The sequence below is a fragment of the Phallusia mammillata genome, chromosome 5, assembly GCF_965637545.1.
Source record: "Phallusia mammillata chromosome 5, kaPhaMamm4.hap1.1, whole genome shotgun sequence".
Lineage (NCBI taxonomy): Eukaryota > Metazoa > Chordata > Ascidiacea > Phlebobranchia > Ascidiidae > Phallusia > Phallusia mammillata.
Genome location: NC_137256.1, coordinates 21,470,602 through 21,492,622, shown reverse-complemented (window position 1 = coordinate 21,492,622; position 22,021 = coordinate 21,470,602). Strand labels below are relative to the sequence as shown.

Here is a 22,021-nt window from a genome sequence, read left to right as displayed (position 1 = left end):
GTGTCGGCAAGAAATTTTAAACACTTTTTTCGCAGCTGGTTTTCCACCTCAAATCTACCGACCTGAAATGGGCGCGCCACCATTTTCGCACCATCTGGCCATGCAATCGCAGCAACCACCCAGCCAAACCAGACCACCGACTTCTGGTCATTTCTATCCACCAACAGAACAACAGCAACCATCTTCCCAACCACAGAAACCAACAGTGGAGACACACCATCCCGCGTTGTACCACCCGGCACCAAGTACGCGACCAAGTGCACCTGAACCACCCATGCACCATCAGCAACCATTACAACACCACCCCCGGGCACCAGTGCACCATTCCTACCAGCAGCAACCAACCCAGCAGGACCAAATGCACCATCCGCAGTCGCCGCATCTCCAGCACCCGAACCATCCACCGCGGCAACACGCACCAACCCAGCAAACCTTGTACCATCCTCCGTCGCAACCATCTCGCCAGCGCACCATCCCACCAGCGGAACAACCACATACACAGACTCCTCCGTACCAGCCGCCACCAGAAACTGCACCACAGAATCAACAACCACCACACCATGTCGCTCGTTCAGAACCAACCCCGGCACCACAGGAGCAGGGCAAAGAAGCGCAGGCTTCATTGGCACACTTATTTACCGTGGGTCAAAGTCGAAATATTTTTTTTCTGTACTTAAATGTCGAATTAACTTATTAATAAGAACCAATAAAATACAGTTATGTTTATGAGATAAACATACCAAAATTCAACTGTAACACACTTCAAGACAACATACTTGCAGTTTTTGGCCAGTTTTGCAATATTTAACGATTTTCTGCACCATACAGCGCTATCCAGTCATTTGGCAAGGAAAAGTGGCAATCAAAATGGAGTTTGCCGCTGTACAAATCCACTACGTGTGTGGTAACTCGGAACTAGCTGAATCCGGACTTCCAAAACACGTCGAAGATGAGAGTGGCTTGTGTGTGCTAAGAATTGCTCGTCGCATGAGGCTTTACCCAGCCCAATTGGGAACCTTGTCGTCTCGTATGGCGGTAAGGCCAATACACGTTGTTTTATTTTTACTTTTGTGTACAAACACAGTAAACCTTGATTAATCTGGACCCGTTTGGACCAAAATATTGGTTTGGATTGGGCGAAGATCTGGATTAACCGATGTCGGTTAGTTAAAGCTATAGCACATTGCAAATCATGTGTTCCTGAAGTTTTGTCTAAATTTGGCGAAGATCCGGTTTGACTGATGTTTGCTGTTTTTAAAGTGGCAAAAAAAAGATTTCAAAAGGAAGGCATATGATAATGTGAAACTTTTGGTGAAGAAAAACGTGAATCGTAAAAGCTTGTTTGCTGGATTTACCCGTTTATAATTATTGACGTTTAACCTCTTTTTCAGACGGAAAGCGATTTTTGTATGCTTCTAGCGCTACCTTGTGGACGAGATAAGGAGGATATTGTCAGACAGACAAACCAACTTAGCACAAGTTTTATTAAGTACATGAAAGATAAGGAGGTGGCTGGTATTGCTGAAAGCCAAGTTACCACTTTTGGACAACAGGTTTGTATATGGACTCTTGCTTAGTGTAAACCGTTTGTTACTTCCACTGATGGTAAATGCTTGGTTACCGGCTAATTTGGTATGGGCCTGGCATACTGTGATTTACATATGAGTGTGCCGTGATCGCTGGTCTGCATACACGCTTCGGGGTTGAATTTATGTTTCTCTTAGATATAAAATGGCGTATGGACAAAAAGTTCATAAACTGGTGGTAGTTTGATTATTATCTGCAATTAAACTGCAAGCCTTGTTGCAAAATCATATTACGCCAGGCCCATTGAAGGCGTAATACCGAATCAAGCTGGTCTCAAGCATTCCGATATGGCAAGGCCCAGGATAGAAAAATCTAGCCTGCGGTGGGAATCGAACCCACGACAGGAGTTTTTCCGGCACCCGCGCTGGGCTTGATCCCAGTATGAATGTAATTATCTTAGCCTTAATGCAAACTTTTTTAACTTGTTTTATCACTTTGCAGCAACGAATCTTGCACATTTTTCCGCCCTGTGATTTTACCAGCAGTTATCTCCAGCAGAGGGCGCCTGATCTGCTGTCGAACGTCGCAGATATACAGCATCTTCTCATCGTCATCACGCCGCCAGCGTGACGTGTTCGTGATGACGAACCAAAAATTTTCTCTCTGAATTGTTTTGTTGTTTTTCGACGATTTTGTTCCATGTCCTATTTAACTGTCAGCGTCGTTTTTTCGGCCCAAGGTGATCGTCAGCCGATTTGAACGTGTTTTTTGGCGTAATTGAAAAATCGTGGACTTTCTTTACGCTTTTGTATCGCGTTTGTTCAAAAACTTTTCGTATCGCGGTCGGAGGTATACAGGAGCTTCTTAAAGTGGAAAAAAAACGAACCCAAACCACTGTGCTGTGGTGCTAATGACGTCATCGACTCATACCTCCATCACTGACGTCAGTGTCACGTGACCAACACCTCGTCCTGTTGCAACCAGTACCGCCCTCAGACGCTAGGTGTCGCTCTCCGACGGCGGCGATTTTGTATTCGAAGGTGTCCCCCCACTAATCTCTCGATTCGTTACAATAAACCACGTGTTTTGACCGCGAATACTGATTGGCTGTTTTTGGTAACACGTTCCCTCTTAAACACAACGAAGGCACTTTGTTTGGATCAGTGGCTTTTGAACTGTGGTCCATGAAAACATTTATAGTGGACCCCAGGGCTGTTCAAACTAGAGATGTACCGAATATTCGGTTTGCCGAATTTATTCGGCCGAATCGATCATTTTTGCAAAGACTCGGTTTCGGCCGAATAATTTGTTGCGATTCGGCCGAAACCGAATCTTTAACGAACACAAATTTAAAGCGTTAAACGTGTCTTTTCTGCTTATTAAGGTCCACGCAATCTTTCAAAAGCCCAAACATAACGAAAATTGCGTCAATGTTTATCTTTTTCAACACATTATCGTTTTTCCCACGGTAGTCAAAAAAATTAGTAATTCATTGGCAGGTTGCCAATCATGCTTAAGGCAATTTTAAACCCCACAGAACTGAAATAAGGACGAAACACAACTATTTTGCACTGGCTGACTGGTAGATAAACATTTTTTTCACGTCAAACGCGTAGCGTACGACTTCGCGTGACGTCATAAATGATTCGGGTTATTCAGCAAAACCGCCGAATATTCGGTTTCGGCCGAATCGAAATTTCGCCGATTCGGTACATCACTAGTTCAAACTTGTAGTAGTATCTAATAAAGACTGCCGTGATCGCTGGTCATCGTAAAACTTGTATTGACTTTAAAACTATGTGGCATGTGATTAGGCCATGGACTGAACAAAACACTCCGAAAACCGCTGGGTTAAATACAAAAAATGTGTTTGTTAATAAGTGTCAAAATTATTCGCAATGTGATAGTGCCTAATTGCTGACAAACAGCCGTAAATGGCTAAAGTTGAGCCTTGTGAAAGAAAGTTAATTATAAGCTCTAAGCGTGAATAGCAAAACTTCCCAAAATTGGTAGTCCGTACAATGCATGCCGACACGTGGCATGTGTGCACGAAAAGTGGTCGTGCCTTTTCTCTGTAGCACCAGAATTAAGTTATCTATGGTAGCACCCAAACCACGTGGTTTGAACGTGAATCCTGATTGGCTGTTTTCTGATACATGCTTGAAAGACAATGAAGTCTTTATATTTAGATGGTGGTTCCAAGCTGTGGGCCATGAAAAATATTTTATGGGACCCCAGAGCTGTTTAAACTTGTACTATTGTAATTTAAAGCGTCACGGGTGCTCGTGACCGTTCATTTGTATAGATTTCTAAAACTGAGCTAAACTGAATATTTTGGCCACGAATTCAAAAAAAAATCGCTGGTTTAGATTTATCTCCATATTTGGTAGTTATAGAGAAAACCATGGAATAACAACTTTAAAAGTGTGAATTGTTTCTTTTGAAACAATAAGCACTAATTGTCTGGATTTGGTTTGCTGTATCTGTGTCCACTGTCGCAAAAAATCGAATTGCTTAAGCTGAGAATCGCCTGCACCATATGCCATTGAAAGGAAGCGTGTGGAACCGTATAAATAGAAAATAGCAGAGCGTAGGCTAGAAGAGTCGTAGGCTGGAGAAATCCTGCCTGTCGGGAGTCGGAATAGACTTTCCTAGCCTACGCCTTGCCGTATGGGAATGCTTGGTATCCGACTGATTCGGCATGATGGGCCAATTCCCCACGTGTCGAGTTTACAGGCTCGTGGTTAGCCCATTCCCCACGTGTCGAGTTTATAGGCTCGTGATTAGCCAATTCTCCACGTGTCGAGTTTATAGGCTCATGTTTGGCCAATTCCCCACGTGTCGAGTTTATAGGCTCGTGATTGGCCAATTCCCCACGTGTCGAGTTTATAGGCTCGTGATTGGCCAATTCCCCAAGTGTCGAGGTGGGCGAGCACTTGTTAAATAAAACAACGCAGGCTTCTTATGAGCATCTCGTGAAAAGTCGATTTCGGTGTTTTGAACTTATGCGTCGTATGTGCCTTGGTTGGTTTTCTGTACAGAGGTATTGTGTACTGCAACGTTTCCGAAATATTTGGATAATATAACAAACTTTGCGACGCCATTTTATTGAAACCAGGTGTAGCTCCGGCTTTTGTAGGTAGTGACCCGTTCTTGCAGGGTTCTGGACCCTTAATTTTTTACATTTAAATCAATGATGATCTTATAGATTTGGTTTGCTCGGCGCCAACATCTACGAATCTCAAATTGTTCAATATCAGATTTTCGCCCCTGCAAGAAGGCATTGAATCAAGTCATGTGGGAGGAAATTATCAAAACGTGAAAGTAGAACTTCCCAAGTGTTGTTTCTTTCGACACATATGTCAAGTTTGCGAAAGTGATCGTGGCTTGTCGAGGGCTAGAGACGGCATTTGCTTTTGACTACATAACTGTGTTGTACAGTTGTGTCGGAGTTAACGAACGTTTCGCCGCCTGAATTTTATATCCCAATGCTATTTTTGTGCAGATACTTTCCATCGAGCTACGTTTAATTCGAGATAAACGAAAATGAACAAATGTACCTTCGTGATTTTGGTTTTGTGCCTTCTGTGCATAACAAGCACTCAAGTGGCCGAGGCACACTGGGGAGATAAAGGTAAGACATATAGTACGAAATCCGTGCACAGACAAAACATAAGATTTCTATACCGTGTTTTGCGCTTTTAAATTAGAACCAGACGCACATTTTTATCAACAGTTTCAAAATTTATTAAGCATATATTAAGCACAAAAAAGGTTTGTCTATATAAATATCATTCTAACAATCGTTTATTTATTATTTGGCACAATGCCTTATTTAGTCTTCAAACAAATGCTGAACAGTCTGTGTCAAACAGTTTGTGTTCATCGTTTCAAAACTGCCTATTGTAAGTTATGTTTTACAGAAGAAAATGCAGAAATTCAAAAGCGGTTGTTCGATCACTTCGTTCATGTTATGGAAGAGGAATTTCACGCCCCCTGGGCTGAGAGCGAAAATTAAACAGTAGCAAAGGAACGATTCTTGATATGTGTCCCTAAAACACGAACAACTGTCGTTCTATGTGACTTGTGATTGATTTGGCAGTTTAGAAAGGGATGCGTAATCGAGCAGTATATATATATATATTTTTTTTTGTCTTAAATGCTGTTTTGTACCAAGCAATCGGACCTCTTGTGAACCGCGAGTGTTAAAAACGTTGTTGACAAAGAAAAGACCACAACTCAATGCATAAAGGTCGAAAAACGAAAATGTTTAATATATATAGCAGGGGTGGCCAAACTGCGGCTCCCGAGCCATCTTTAATTGCGGCTCTGTGATGCTGCACATGCATTCCCCATCTTGCAGTTGTTTTACCAAATGATAAAACTGATGCATGAGCATTTGCCGAAACGTTTGAATAATAAAGCATGTCGCTTTTTTACGTCTATTTGAGTTGTGGTGATGATGACGTCATCGACCTACTTCCATCACTGACGTCAGTGTCACATGACCAACACCTCGTTCTATTGTAATCAGTGTACCGTGATCGGACGCTAGGTGTCGCTCTCCGACGGCGACAATTTTGTATTCGAAGGTGTCCCCCCCACTTGGCCGAATGGTCCGGCGCGCCTGACCCACGTACAGACATAAAAAACATGATCGGGATTCGTCCCCGGGAGTGTCCTGGGTTCGAACCTCGTGAAAAAAAGGTGTCCCCCACTAATCTTAATGTTCGTTACAATAAACCACGTGTTTTGAGCGCGAATCCCGATTGGCTGTTTTTGATATCAAGCCCCCTCTTGAAAGACGCTTTGTTCAGATCACTGAATCCTAAACTGTGGGCTATAAAAACATTTATAGTGGACCCCGGAGTTGTTTAAAATTGTAGTAGTATCTAATGAAGACTACCATAATCGCTGATCACTGTACAATTTTTATTAATTTTAAAACTCGACAGCATATGATCAGCCTCAAACGATTTTGACGAATCGTTAAAACTCACAGCGTGGGGAAGGAAGCTAATTAAAAGCTGGAAACGTGAATAGCATTTCGTATGATTTCTCTTTTGACAGCCGGTTCAATGTCAACCGACATATGGCAAATGTGCAGAAAAAGTGATGGTGCTTTTGGCTTAATCACGAGCCTTCAACTTGACACTCCCGGATGTGCCTGATAACCTAGCCTCGTGATTGGCCAATCGCCCAGTTGTGTCGGAGTTAACGAACGTTTCGCCGCCTAAATTTTATATCCCAATCCTATTTTTGTGCAGATACTTCCAATCGAGCTACGTTTAATTCGAGATAAACGAAAATGAACAAAAGTACCTGCGTGATCTTGGTTTTGTGCCTTCTGTACATAACAAGCACACAAGTGGCAGAGGCACGTTTTAAAGAAGAAGGTAGGACATATAGCACGAAATCCGTGGGCCTCTGGTCTACATGAATAATATGCTATCAATCGTTTTTCATTTATTACTTGGCACAACGTCTCATTTAGACTTAATTTGCAAAACATCTAGGCGGGTTCGAAACCCTCCGTCATTTCGGTGTTAAACACCAGTTTGTTTTCTTGCTACAATACTTAGTTATGAAATCGACCATTGTTTGTTTTACAGAAAAAAATGCCGAAACTTTAAAGCAACTGTATGATGACTTCGTTTGGGCTATGGAGGCAGAGTCGCAAGATTTATACAAATCAGTGTGAAGTTTAAAAAATAAAAAGTGGGACACTTTTAGAAATGTGTCCCTCGAACACAAAAACTTTTATGGTATTTGTGATTGAGTTGCAATTACTATCAGAAAAGGCAGCTTAGCCGAGTGATATTTTGATGGCACTCAACGAAGAGAGAACTAAAATGTATCCAAAAATTCCTTAGTTTATTGTAACGAATATAGAGATTAGTGGGGGGACACCTTCGAATACAAAATCGCCGCCGTCGGAGAGCGACACCAAGCGTCCGAGGGCGACACCAAGCGTGGTTACAACAGGACGAGGCGTTGGTCACGTGATACTGACGTCAGTGATGGAGGCATTACTCGATGACGTCATTAGCACTAACACAGCACAGTTATTTGGGAGTGTTTATATTTTTTAACGTTTAGTACAATTAGTTCTAATCTTTTATATGTTCAAATTGTTCTTCAAATGGCTGGCCCATTCTTAGTATTATTGCCTGCTGCAAACGGAATACAGATTAAAGAAACGCTTTGCTATGGGTTAAAAAAAAACTGATAAACAACAACTTTTTGACCATTGAAATGACTTCCCTGGGTTTTTGAAGATATTGTTGACTGAATAGACGTTTGCATATTTCCAAACAGTGTCAAACCAAACCACGTGTTTTGACCGCGAATCCTGATTGGCTGTTTTTGATAACACGGCGCTCCCTCTTAAACACAACGAAGACACTTTGTTTAGATCAGTGGCTTTCAAACTGTGGGCAATGAAAACATTAATAGTGGTTACCAGGTGTTTAAACTTGTAGCAGTATCTAATAAAGACTGCCATAAACGCTGGTCACTGTAAAACTTTTGATTTTAACACTATGCAGCATGTAATCGATCACAAACGAGTTTGTCTAAATATTTGGCCATACGCGGAACCAAACAGTTCGAAAACCGTTGGATTAAATAATATTTTCGTATTTGGTATTTCAGTGTGAAAATCATTCGTATGTATGTGATAGTGCCTAATTGCAAATCATGACATAGAATATTAAGCTGTTGCCCAGGAAACAACAAAAACTTAAAGCTGCGAATATTAACTTTAAATCAATAAGAACTGGTATATTCTATCTTTTGGTATCAGTTTGCTTTATACCAACAGTCACGTATGGCTAAAGCCGAGCTTTCCGAAAGGAAGTTAATTAAAAGCTCGATACATGAATAGCAAACATCCCAAGTATGGTTTCTCTTGACAGCCGGTGCAATGTTAACATGCACTGTCGACATATGGCAAGTGTGCAGACAAAGTCATGTTGTTTTTGGCTTTGCAGCAATATTCAATTCGGCTGCGAACAATATCAACTGTTTTGCAGTATACTATACACTAGTGATGCACTGAAGTTACGGTTGGCCGAAACATTTCGGCCCAATACGCTGTTTTCCTTTGTTTCGGTTTCGGCCCGAACTTTTTTGTAACTTCGGCCGAAACCGAACTTTTTGATTACATGGAATTAATGCCTAAACTTTCATTTTTGACAATATGAAACATCATAAATTACCTAATTGTTGTATGTATAAAATACGAGCCACGTTGTCTGCAACTTATGACAAGTTATGTAAAGCTTCCGCATTGTGAAAGTGATTTTGGCATGTCATAATTGAGTTCACTCGCATCAACAACACAAGGTTTAGTTGAAAACATCCATAGCAACGGGAATTTTAGGTTCGGCCTGTTTTGGTCGAATTTATTCGGCCTCGTGGCAGAATATTCGGTTTCGACCCGAACCTTTTGGGGCGGGTTCGGTGCATCACTACTATACACTACTGTTCTGTCGCATTCTCCACCTCAATACTTGTTTTTGATAACACGCCCCCTCTTGAAAGACGCTTAATTGTTTAGATCACCGATTCTTAAACTGTGGGCCATAAAAACATTTATAGTGGACCTCAGAGATGTTTAAACTTGTGGTAGTATCTAATAAAGACTGCAGTGATCGATGGTCACCGTACAATTTTTATTAATTTTAAAACTCGACAGCATGTGATCAGCCCCAAACGATTTGGACGAGTCGTTAAAACTCACAGCGTGGGGAAGGAAGCTAATCAAAAGCTGAAAACGTGAATAGCAAAACTTCCCAAGTATGATTTCTCTTTTGACAGCCGGTTCAATGTCAACCGACATATGGCAAATGTGCAGAAAAAGTGAGCCTTCAACTTGACACCCCTGATTTGCTTGATAACCTAACCTCGTGATTGGCCAATCGCCCACGTGTCGAGTTTATAGACTTGTGATTGGTCAATCACCTACGTGTCTAGGTCGGCGTGAACTTGGTAAATATAGCAACGCATAAAGCAAGCAATGCAGTCTTCTCATGAGCATCTCGTGAACAGTCGATTTTGATGCTTTGGTTTTATAGAGGTATCGTGTACTGCAGCGTTTCCGCAAAAATTAGAAAATATGATTAACTTTGAGACGCCCTTTAGTGAAACCAGTGTTTGGTATGGCTCCGGCTTTTGTAGTGACCCGTTCTTGCAGGGTTCCTGACCGTTGGTTTTTTTGCTTTAAATTAATAAGCACTGATCTTTTGGATTTAGTTTTCTCGGCGCCAACTCCACGAATCTCGAATTGCTCATTAGCAGATTTTCGCCCCTGCCAGATTGCATTAAATCAAGCCTTGTAGAAGGAAATTACCAAAACGCAGTGTTGTTTCCCTTGACACATATGGCAAGTTTGCGAAAGTGATCGTGGCTTTGTCGAGGGCTAGAGACGGCATTTGCTTTTGACTACATAACTGTGTTGTACAGTTGTGTCGGAGTTAACGAACGTTTCGCCGCCTGAATTTTATATCCCAATGCTATTTTTGTGCAGATACTTTCCATCGAGCTACGTTTAAATTGAGATAAACGAAAATGAACAAATGTACCTTCGTGATCTTGGTTTTTTGCCTTCTGTGCATAACAAGCACTCAAGGGGTCCGGTCAGGCTGGGGAGATAAAGGTAAGACATACAGTACGAAATCCGTGCACAGACAAAACATAAGATTTCTATGCCGTGTTTTCCGCTTTTAAATTATAACCAGACGCACATTTTTTATCAACAGTTTCAAAATTTATTAAGCATATATTAAGCACAAAAAAGGTTTGTCTATATAAATATCATTCTATCAATCGTTTATTTATTATTTGGCACAATGCCTTATTTAGTCTTAGTTTGTTTTATTCTATTATAGTTTTCGTGTCAAAAAAATGCCGCACAGTCTGTGTCGAACAAAACGTAAAAGATCAAAGCGGGATTAAAATTCTCAACCCTGCGAGATTACTGACTGTCAATTTCGGTCTTAAACACCAGTTTGTTTCCTTGCTACAATGTTTAGTTATAAAATCGACCATTGTTTGTTTTACAGAAAGAAAAGCCGAAGCTCTAAAGCAACTGTATGATGACTTCATTCAGGCTATGGAGGCAGAGTCGCAAGATTTATATGAATCAGTGCGAAGTTAAAATAAAATAAAAAGTGGGACACTTTTAGAAATGTGTCCCTCGAACACAAAAACTTTTGTTGTATTTGTGATTGAATTGCAATTACTATCAGAAAAGGGAGCTTAGCCGAGTGATATTTTGATGGCACCTAACGATAAGATAATCAAAAATGTATCGAAAAATTCCTAGGCTTTTTGTAACAAATATAGAGATTCGTGAGGGTCACCTTTAAAAACAAAATCGCCGCCGTCGGAGAGCGACATCTAGCGTCAGAGCGGTGCTCAGGTTACACGGATTTGAAAAGTAATTTAATCATAAACATTATTGGCATTAATGTTTATGATTAAATTATTACAATTAGTTTTGATCTTCTATTTGTTCAAATTGTTCTTGAAATAGCTGGTACATTCATAGTATAATGCCCGCTGTAAACGGAATGTAGATTAAAAAAATGCTTTGCTATGGGTTAAAAAAGCTGATAAACAACAACTTTTTGACCATTGAAATGACTTCCCTAGGTTTTGGAAGATATTGTTGACTGAATAGACGTTTGCATATTTCCAAACAATGTCAAACCAAACCACGTGTTTTGACCGCGAATCCTGATTGGTTGTTTTTGATAACACGGCACTCCCTCTTAAACACAACGAAGACACTTTGTTTAGATCAGTGGCTTTCAAACTGTGGGCAATGAAAACATTAATAGTGGTTCCCAGGTGTTTAAACTTGGAGTAGTATCTAATAAAGACTGCCATAAACGCTGGTCACTGTAAAACTTTTGATTTTAACACTATGCCGCATGTAATCGGTCACAAACGAGTTTGTCTAAATATTTGGCCATGCGCGGAACAAAACTGTTCGAAAACCGTTGGATTAAATAATATTTTCGTATTTGGTATTTCAGTGTGAAAATCATTCGTATATATGTGATAGTGCCTAATTGCAAATCATGACATAGAATATTAAGCTGTTGCCCAGGAAACAACAAAAACTTAAAGCTGCGAATATTAACTTTAAATCAATAAGAACTGGTATATTCTATCTTTTGGTATCAGTTTGCTTTATACCAACAGTCACGTATGGCTAAAGCCGAGCTTTCCGAAGGAAGTTAATTAAAAGCTCGATACATGAATAGCAAACATCCCAAGTATGGTTTCTCTTGACAGCCGGTGCAATGTTAACATGCACTGTCGACATATGGCAAGTGTGCAGACAAAGTCATGTTGTTTTTGGCTTTGCAGCAATATTCAATTCGGCTGCGAACAATATCAACTGTTTTGCAGTATACTATACACTAGTGATGCACTGAAGTTACGGTTGGCCGAAACATTTCGGCCGAATACGCTGTTTTCCTTTGTTTCGGTTTCGGCCCGAACTTTTTTGTAACTTCGGCCGAAACCGAACTTTTTGATTACATGGAATTAATGCCTAAACTTTCATTTTTGACAATATGAAACATCATAAATTACCTAATTGTTGTATGTATAAAATACGAGCCACGTTGTCTGCAACTTATGACAAGTTAGTTAAAGCTTCCGCATTGTGAAAGTGATTTTGGCATGTCATAATTGAGTTCACTCGCATCAACAACACAAGGTTTAGTTGAAAACATCCATAGCAACGGGAATTTTAGGTTCGGCCTGTTTTGGCCGAATTTATTCGGCCTCGAGGCAGAATATTCGGTTTCGACCCGAACCTTTTGGGGCGGGTTCGGTGCATCACTACTATACACTACTGTTCTGTCGCATTCTCCACCTCAATACTTGTTTTTGATAACACGCCCCCTCTTGAAAGACGCTTAATTGTTTAGATCACCGATTCTTAAACTGTGGGCCATAAAAACATTTATAGTGGACCTCAGAGATGTTTAAACTTGTGGTAGTATCTAATAAAGACTGCAGTGATCGATGGTCACCGTACAATTTTTATTAATTTTAAAACTCGACAGCATATGATCAGCCCCAAACGATTTTGACGAATCGTTAAAACTCACAGCGTGGGGGAGGAAGCTAATCAAAAGCTGAAAACGTGAATAGCATTTCCCAAGTATGATTTCTCTTGACAGCCGGTGCAATGTTAATATGCACTGCCGACATATGGCAAGTGTGCAGAAAAAGTGATGGTGCTTTTCGCTTTGCAGCAATATTAAATTTGGCTGCGAATAATACCGACTGTGTTGATTAACGAACTTTGCGCCGGCTAAACCTTTATCTTTATTATTTGCTGTTCAGATATTGAGTTACAAAAAAATTGAGATAAACGAAAATGAACAAAGGTGCTTTGATGGTTTTAGTTTTGTGCCTTCTGTGCATAACAAGCACACAAGTGGCAGGGGCACGTCCTAGAGATGAAGGTAAGACATGAAGTACGTTGGATCAGAGTTGTAAGTCGGGCGGGTTCGGGCTTGGGTTTCTTAAAAACAACGAGCTTGATTCGGGCCTGACTTTACACTCTGCATATGTCAGTATTTTTTTTTGAATAAATTAAGTAGCCAGTTGCCGGACCAGATCTGATGTCAAACAGCCCTAAAATGCCTTGTTCAATGCCAATTGTTTATTGTGTTTGTTGTCTTGGTCTTTCCTGAGGATTTAATGTACAGGCCTGTCATTAAAACTTTCGGTCCTAAACGGGCTATTTAAACACGATTCGGGTTTCGGGCCGGGTTTCGGGCGTGTACTTTAGGATTCGGGCCGACTTCGGGCTTCAATTTCAGGCCCGTTTACAACTCTACGTTGGATATACTTACCAAACTAAAATCGTTGCAATTCGAAATCCATGCACATAACAAAACATAAGGTTTCTATACCGTGTTTTGTGCTTTTAAAATAACGCATATTTAAAAAACAAACAAGTTTTAAATTAATAAAATAAAATATTATCAATGTAAAAATCAGTTTAATTTCTTACTGCAATGTTCATCCTTTCAAAACCACCTATGGTATGTTTTACAGCAGAAAATGTAAAACTTCAAAAGCGGCTGTTCGATCACTTCGTTCATATTATGGAACAGGAATTTCACGCCCCCTGGGCTGAGAGCGAAAATTAAACAGTAACAAAGAAACGATTCTTGATACTGTCGTTCTATGTGACTTGTGATTGATTTGGCATTGGAATTTAGAAAGGGATGCGTAATCGAGCAGTATATTTGTCACTTAAACAACGTCAAAAACAAAATGTAACGGAACACGGGTAGGGTTTGATGCAAGTTTGTTTAGAAAGAGAGAAAGTAATCCATTGATCACCACCTTTTCTTAACCTACAGAGAAGTACTTAGTTAAACTTGTCTAGGGCGAACAAAAATTATCGTTATCAATTATTTCGTCTTTAATTCTGTTTTGTAGCAAGCAATCGGACCACTTGTGAACCGTGTGCTAAAAACGTTGTTGGCAAACAAAAGTCCACAACTTACCGATATAAAAACTAAAATGTTTCCTTGATGGTATCGAGTCTTAAAGATATTTGACCCAAAACATTACTTGACGTTCCGAATAAAAAAGCTTAAATGTCAATCTTTTATGGCCCAACAGTTGGTCAAGCGGCAGACTGAGTTAAACTTCCGTCGTGGGTTCAAATCCCACGATAGATTAGACTTAAGTTTATGTTTAGAAGCATAGGAGTTTAAACGGGTTTGATTGAGTATAAGTGTAGGTCTTGCGTACTGTCGGTAATATGTTCGTTTTGCGGCAGATCCTATTATCACTTATGAACAATGAGTTGCAACAGATTGTTCCTGAAATCTGGTACCTACTACAGTATGGAATGCTCATGCAAAGCAAAAGCGACAAAAACAATCATTGAAAAAGGGCATCCGCTGTGTTTCCATTCAGAAAATGTTTGCCGTTACGTTTTTGTCAAAGTCACAACCCAACATTGCCCAATTTCCTTTTGACGCCGTTTCCCGTTCGATTGAAACTATAGAGACATGGCGTATGGACTAAATGCACATATTGTAGTTCAAACCAGTCTCCAACTTGAGAAATAAATCGCGAATGTAATCGTAAATCAAGTTTATATCGTTTTCAACTTATTGTGTTGGGTAACTGACATTACCCTGATAAGACGCCCCTGTCGCATAAGCCAGTGGTTCCCAACCTTTTTTTAACGCGACCCAAATACTTACCAAAATTTAGTTTTGTGGTTTCTCGCGACCCATGGACATGCTATTTTAGTTGTATTTTTGCTTGTAAGTTGGGAAAGCTTTTTGAAAATTATTACGCCAGTAACCTTATAACGAATAAACGCTGTTTTTTTACGACCAAACATTTCCATTTATTCCGAACTTGGAGCTAAAAAGGCATCATTAGCCAGACAACGCTCTACTGTGATCTAACACATCACTTTATGACGTCACAAACAGTTTTAACCATTATCACGACAAGTTGTTATTGGGTAACAATTTAAAGCCCTGGGTTATATAAAAGTAACGCTACGAGGCGGGCGTCAAAAAGTAGATGCTGTAATGGTCACTATAACAAGCGACCCAACAGAATGTTCAGGCGACCCAACTTTGGGTCGCGACCCATAGGTTGGGAACCACTGGCACAAGCCAACATGGTGTGATGTTGAGAAATCCAACATGGGGTGATGCCAATAAAGACTAAGATTAATTCCCGTTTCCTTTGTACAGCATGTTTTGCCAACAGAAGGCGGGATGTTCTGTTCTTTTGCACACGGCCCGATTTTCTCGGATTGTGACAAAAACGTTTAGGCTGGCCGTTGTTAAACAAACTAGAACCATGCATTTTAAAAATGGATGATTGATGTATTTTTTCCAGTAACTCTCGTAACTTTTATCCGCATGTATTTTCTGTTTGGAGTGTAAAAAGAAACCTACGACGCAAGCTGGGAAAAGGCATATATTAAAGCCTCGCCGTAGCTGCAGCGGGGCAGATGTTTTATGTGCGGGGTAGGGATTGGTTGCATTGAGACTGAAACCCAGTGTTCAGCCTTACGTCGAAGCCCCGTATTTGTATAATCCATGATGTGTTGTTCATATTTAGATTGTTGTCATATTGTCTGTGTAATGAAATAGTCTGCAATTTTTGCCTTGTGTGTTATATTGCATCTTATTTATTAAAATTATATTTAGTTTATGTGTTGATATCTGACTGCGGGTCGCCTAAAATTTAGCCTAATTCCATTTTGTGCAGATATCGTTAATAACAAAAGAGACAACGAAAATGAACAAGTGCACTCTCATGGTTTTGGTTTTGTGCGTTCTGTGCATAACAAGCACACAAGTGGCTGAAGGACACAGGCGTGGCGGTGAGGAAAGTAAGTATACACTGAACTTATTCCACCGAAGTTTTGCCAATACCGGCGCTACATGACAAAAAGCGTGCAAATAATATTGCTGGAAATTTATCATGGCACATTTTTTGCGTTCAAAACTTGGTTTAATGAATATTTTCGTGCTATGAACAAGTCAAAAGTCTTAAGTTATCTTACGGATTGGTATTAGTATACGAATTACCGAATGCTCGGTGCATAGAAAACGGTTGCAGTTCTCATGTAAATATGGCAAGAACTAAGTGAGTGAAATGGCACTGTTATCTGCATGAAGACTCCATTATCGAGTTTATAAAGCTCTTCTGGTAATGGTGTTTTTATTCCGACGTTTCGACGTCCTATGGTCGCATTCATCAGGGTAAATAACACTGAATGCATGGGACGTCGAAACGTCGGAATAAAAATGCATGCCAGAAGAGCTCTATAAACTTGATATTATGTCTGGCACCAATGCTTACATATAGAAATGCCATTATCTTTGATTTTTACATTAAGGAACAATCGCTGAATTGTTGAGTTCTATGGTTGTTGTTCCACAAACTCGTATTAGAGTACTGCGAAAGTAAAACGCCTTTATACGATACCTTTCCCTGTCTGCCAGTCACGTTAAAAATATAATTTACTGTCGTTTATTTGCTTTCCATTTTATTATCTACAACAAATTTTTGTTTTCTTACAGAAAAAGATGAGGAAACACAAAGACGAATGTTCGACGAGTGGATTGAACGCATGAGAGAAGAGAACCCAGATTTTTTCGAATTTGCTTGAAATAAAATGAAACATGAACGTTTAATATGTGTCCCTTAAAAACAGTGATTTTCAAACTTTTTTAGCGCTACCCAAATAGGCTATTTCTAAAATTTAGCAGTGAATTAACTGTAAAAATCTGTTTAGTTTTTATGAAAATTAATGGGTTATTCGGATTTAACATCCCGCTTTAGCCTAACTTTCGAGGGAGAGCCCTGCTGTGTCAGCCAGACAACGTGCTGTGATGTCATAAACAAAACTGCGTTGGGACGACAAGTTGTCATAAACTTATGATTTTCATGTAACACTTTAAAGCAGCGGTTCTCAAACTTTTATTGTTTTTTGTCATAACGGTACCTTCGAAAAATTTCGATCACCCGCGGTCCAAGCTAAATATATTTATAAAACTGAACATATCTTAGCAAAATAAAACTGTCTAGTTAACAAACTAAAATATTTCATTACGAAAGTTTTCCCACAACAACATGCAGAATAAATGTATTTTAGTTGCGTAAGACTATTTAGCGTGGGAATGTTTCAAGGCAGTCTATTACGTCACAAACAAGTCTAAAACAATATAAATTTATTGTGCGAGGAGAAGAGAGTAAGTAGATGAACTTATTTCACCAAAGTTATGCCAATACCGGTGCTATATGACAAAAAGCATACAAATAACATTGCTGGAAATTCATAATGGCACATTTTTGGCGTTTGAAACTGGGTTTAGCGAATATTTTCGTGCTGTGGACAAGTCAAAAATCTTGCATTATCTTACGGATTGGAAATAATGTGCGAATTAACGAATGCTCGGTGCATAGAAAACGGTTGCAAATCTCATGTAAATGTGACGGGAACTGAGTGAGTGATGGCTCTGTTATCTGCATGACGGCTCGCTCACTTAGGAATGAGAGTAGTCTAGCAAATCACATCTACTCAGATCATATAACATTGGTGCGTTTTTTTTGCTTTTTTTGTAGGGGCATAAATAAGCTTATAATAAGTTATGAAATGCAATTATATTTATTTTTTACATTAAGTGCTAAATTGTTGAGTTCTATTGGTGCATGTTGCGCAAATTCTAATCAGAGATTGATAAGACTAAAACTTTGCTTTCGAGAATTCTTTCTGTCTGCCAATCACTTTTATAATATCGTCAACGTTTAAATTTTGTTTGCACGCTATTTCAGCATGTGCAATAGATTTTTGTTTTCTTTCAGAAAAAGATGAGGAAACACAAAGACGAATGTTCGATGAGTGGATTGAGCGAATGAGAGAAGAGAACCCTGATTTTTTCGAGTTTGCTTGAAATAAAATGAAACATGAATGTTCAATATGTGTTCCACTAAGCAGTGGTTATCAAACTTTTTTAGCGCTACCCAAATAGGCTATTTCTAAAAAAATTAGCAGTGAATAAAGAGATATTCTTTTTAGTTTTCATGAAAATTGCTATGTTATTCGGACTTAACATCTCAAAATGGTCTAACTTTTCGAGGAAGTTTTTTTTTAAAGAAAATTACGATTTTTTGCAACACTTTAAAGCAACCGTTCTCAAACTTTTTTAATTGTTTGTCATAACGATACCTTCGCAATTTTTTCGAGCACCCGCGATCCAAGCTAAATATATTTATAAAATTAAAAGTATCTTGGCAAAATAAAACTGTCGACTAAAATTTAGTTTATAAAAGTTAGTTGGACCGAAACGGTCCACCAAATTTCTCCAGCGGTTTCCCAAAATTTGGACTTGCAACTACAACTACAGTTTTTGGTATTTAAATGAAACACTTGCGGTCTCTTAAAACTACTTAGCGGTCACCCAAACCAAACCTTAAAAAAAACCTGCCCGGGAGTATCCTGGATTCGAGCCCCGTGGAAATAAGGTGTCCCCCCACTAATCAATGTTCGTTACAATAAACCGCGTGTTTTGAGCGCGAATTCCGATTGGCTGTTTTTGATAACACGCCCCCTCTTGAAAGACGCTTTTAAACGGGTTTGATTTTCGAGTTTAAACGGGTTTGATTGAGTCTAGGTCTTGCGTACTGTCGGTAATATGTTCGTTTTACGGCAGATCCGAGTATCACTTATGAACAATGAGTTGCAACAGATTGTTCCTGAAATCTGGTACCTACTACAGTATGGAATGCTCATGCACAGCAAAAGCGACAAAAAAAACATCATTGAAAAAGCGCATCCGCTGTGTTTCCATTCAGAAAATGTTTGCCGTTACGTTTTGGTCAAAGTCACAACCCAACATTGCCCAATTTCCTTTTGACGCCGTTTCCCGTTCGATTGAAACTATAGAGACATGGCGTATGGACTAAATGCACATATTGCAGTTCAAACCAATCTCCAACTTGAGAAATAAATCGCAAATGTAATCGTAAATCAAGTTTATATCGTTTTCAACTTATTGTGTTGGGTAACTGACATTACCCTGATAAGACGCCCCTGTCGCATAAGCCAGTGGTTCCCAACCTTTTTTTAACGCGACCCAAATACTTACCAAAATTTAGTTTTGTGGTTTCTCGCGCCCCATGGACATGCTATTTTAGTTGTATTTTTGCTTGTAAGTTGGGAAAGCTTTTTGAAAATTATTACGCCAGTAACCTTATAACGAATAAACGCTGTTTTTTTACGACCAAACATTTCCATTTATTCCGAACTTGGAGCTAAAGAAGCATCATTAGCCAGACAACGCTCTACTGTGATCTAACACATCACTTTATGACGTCACAAACAGTTTTAACCATTATCACGACAAGTTGTTATTGGGTAACAATTTAAAGCCCTGGGTTATATAAAGGTTACGCTACGAGGCGTCAAAAAGTAGATGCTGTAATTGTCACTAAAACAAGCGACCCAACAGAATGTTCAGGCGACCCAACTTTGGGTCGCGACCCATAGGTTGGGAACCACTGGCAAAGCCAACATGGTGTGATGTTGAGAAATCCAACATGGGGTGATGCCAATAAAGACTAAGATTAATTCTCGTTTCCTTTGTGCAGCATGTTTTGCCAACAGAAGGCGGGATGTTCTGCTCGTTTGCACACGGCTCGATTTTCTCGGATTGTGACAAAAACGTTTAGGCTGGCCGTTGTTAAACAAACTAGAACCATGCATTTTAAAAATGGATGATCGATGTATTTTTTCCAGTAACTCTCGTAACTTTTATCCGCATGTATTTTCTGTTTGGATTGTAAAAAGAAACCTACGACGCAAGCTGGGAAAAGGCATATATTAACGCCTCGCCGTAACTGCGTCGGGGCAGATGTTTTATGTGCGGGGTAGGGATTGGTTGCATTGAGACTGAAACCCAGTGTTCAGCCTTACGTCGAAGCCCCGTATTTGTATAATCCATGATGTGTTGTTCATATTTAGATTGTTGTCATATTGTCTGTGTAATGAAATAGTCTGCAATTTTTGCCTTGTGTGTTATATTGCATCTTATTTATTAAAATTATATTTAGTTTATGTGTTGATATCTGACTGCGGGTCGCCTAAAATTTAGCCTAATTCCATTTTGTGCAGATATCGTTAATAACAAAAGAGACAACGAAAATGAACAAGTACACTCTCATGGTTTTGGTTTTGTGCGTTCTGTGCATAACAAGCACACAAGTGGCTGAAGGACACAGGCGTGGCGGTGAGGAAAGTAAGTATACACTGAACTTATTCCACCGAAGTTTTGCCAATACCGGCGCTACATGACAAAAAGCGTGCAAATAATATTGCTGGAAATTTATCATGGCACATTTTTTGCGTTCAAAACTTGGTTTAATGAATATTTTCGTGCTATGAACAAGTCAAAAGTCTTAAGTTATCTTACGGATTGGTATTAGTATACGAATTACCGAATGCTCGGTGCATAGAAAACGGTTGCAGTTCTCATGTAAATATGGCAAGAACTAAGTGAGTGAAATGGCACTGTTATCTGCATGAAGACTCCATTATCGAGTTTATAAAGCTCTTCTGGTAATGGTGTTTTTATTCCGACGTTTCGACGTCCTATGGTCGCATTCATCAGGGTAAATAACACTGAATGCATGGGACGTCGAAACGTCGGAATAAAAATGCATGCCAGAAGAGCTCTATAAACTTGATATTATGTCCGGCAGCAATGCTTACATACAGAAATGCCATTATCTTTGATTTTTACATTAAGGAACAATCGCTGAATTGTTGAGTTCTATGGTTGTTGTTCCACAAACTCGTATTAGAGTACTGCGAAAGTAAAACGCCTTTATACGATACCTTTCCCTGTCTGCCAGTCACGTTAAAAATATAATTTACTGTCGTTTATTTGCTTTCCATTTTATTATCTGCAACAAATTTTTGTTTTCTTACAGAAAAAGATGAGGAAACACAAAGACGAATGTTCGATGAGTGGATTGAGCGAATGAGAGAAGAGAACCCTGAATTTTTCGAGTTTGCTTGAAATAAAATGAAACATGAATGTTCAATATGTGTTCCACTAAGCAGTGGTTATCAAACTTTTTTAGCGCTACCCAAATAGGCTATTTCTAAAAACTTAGCAGTGAATAAAGAGATATTCTTTTTAGTTTTCATGAAAATTGCTATGTTATTCGGACTTAACATCTCAAAATGGTCTAACTTTTCGAGGAAGTTTTTTTTTAAAGAAAATTACGATTTTTTGCAACACTTTAAAGCAACCGTTCTCAAACTTTTTTAATTTTTTGTCATAACGATACCTTCGCAATTTTTTCGAGCACCCGCGATCCAAGCTAAATATATTTCTAAAATTAAAAGTATCTTGGCAAAATAAAACTGTCGACTAAAATTTAGTTTATAAAAGTTAGTTGGACCGAAACGGTCCACCAAATTTCTCCAGCGGTTTCCCAAAATTTGGACTTGCGACTACAACTACAGTTTTTGGTATTTAAATGAAACACTTGCGGTCTCTTAAAACTACTTAGCGGTCACCCAAACCAAACCTTAAAAAAAAACCTGCCCGGGAGTATCCTGGATTCGAGCCCCGTGAAAAAAAGGTGTCCCCCCACTAATCGCAATGTTCGTTACAATAAACCGCGTGTTTTGAGCGCGAATTCCGATTGGCTGTTTTTGATAACACGCCCCCTCTTGATAGACGCTTTTAAACGGGTTTGATTTTCGAGTTTAAACGGGTTTGATTGAGTCTAGGTCTTGCGTACTGTCGGTAATATGTTCGTTTTACGGCAGATCCGAGTATCACTTATGAACAATGAGTTGCAACAGATTGTTCCTGAAATCTGGTACCTACTACAGTATGGAATGCTCATGCACAGCAAAAGCGACAAAATCACATCATTCAAAAAGCGCATCCGC

General features: G+C 39.4%; 1 protein-coding gene and 4 long non-coding RNA genes across 6 annotated transcripts in view; all 5 read left to right on the top strand.

The window, feature by feature from the left end:
* The window catches only part of LOC145227650 (uncharacterized), a 30,065-nt gene extending 27,441 nt beyond the window's left edge, over positions 1 to 2,624 (top strand). For both annotated transcript variants that reach the window (XM_080092532.1, XM_080092531.1), the window contains exons 29-32: positions 36 to 640; positions 829 to 1,035; positions 1,392 to 1,553; positions 2,029 to 2,624. In XM_080092532.1, the coding sequence (XP_079948658.1) occupies positions 36 to 640; positions 829 to 1,035; positions 1,392 to 1,553; positions 2,029 to 2,157 (1,103 nt within the window). In that variant the 3' untranslated portion in view covers positions 2,158 to 2,624. The remainder of the gene's footprint in view (positions 1 to 35; positions 641 to 828; positions 1,036 to 1,391; positions 1,554 to 2,028) is intronic.
* A 79-nt stretch (positions 2,625 to 2,703) lies between these two features.
* LOC145227651 (uncharacterized) lies at positions 2,704 to 5,555 on the top strand. The gene is made up of 2 exons (XR_013859943.1): positions 2,704 to 5,161; positions 5,451 to 5,555. It is a non-coding gene; the product is annotated as an uncharacterized LOC145227651 (long non-coding RNA).
* Positions 5,556 to 10,061: 4,506 nt separating this feature from the next.
* LOC145227724 (uncharacterized) lies at positions 10,062 to 10,695 on the top strand. The gene is made up of 2 exons (XR_013859957.1): positions 10,062 to 10,186; positions 10,593 to 10,695. It is a non-coding gene; the product is annotated as an uncharacterized LOC145227724 (long non-coding RNA).
* Positions 10,696 to 15,820: 5,125 nt separating this feature from the next.
* On the top strand, positions 15,821 to 16,748 carry LOC145227775 (uncharacterized). The gene is made up of 2 exons (XR_013859986.1): positions 15,821 to 15,940; positions 16,635 to 16,748. It is a non-coding gene; the product is annotated as an uncharacterized LOC145227775 (long non-coding RNA).
* A 3,489-nt stretch (positions 16,749 to 20,237) lies between these two features.
* LOC145227923 (uncharacterized) lies at positions 20,238 to 21,159 on the top strand. Its single transcript, XR_013860008.1, has 2 exons — positions 20,238 to 20,351; positions 21,046 to 21,159. It is a non-coding gene; the product is annotated as an uncharacterized LOC145227923 (long non-coding RNA).
* Positions 21,160 to 22,021: the final 862 nt, after the last annotated feature.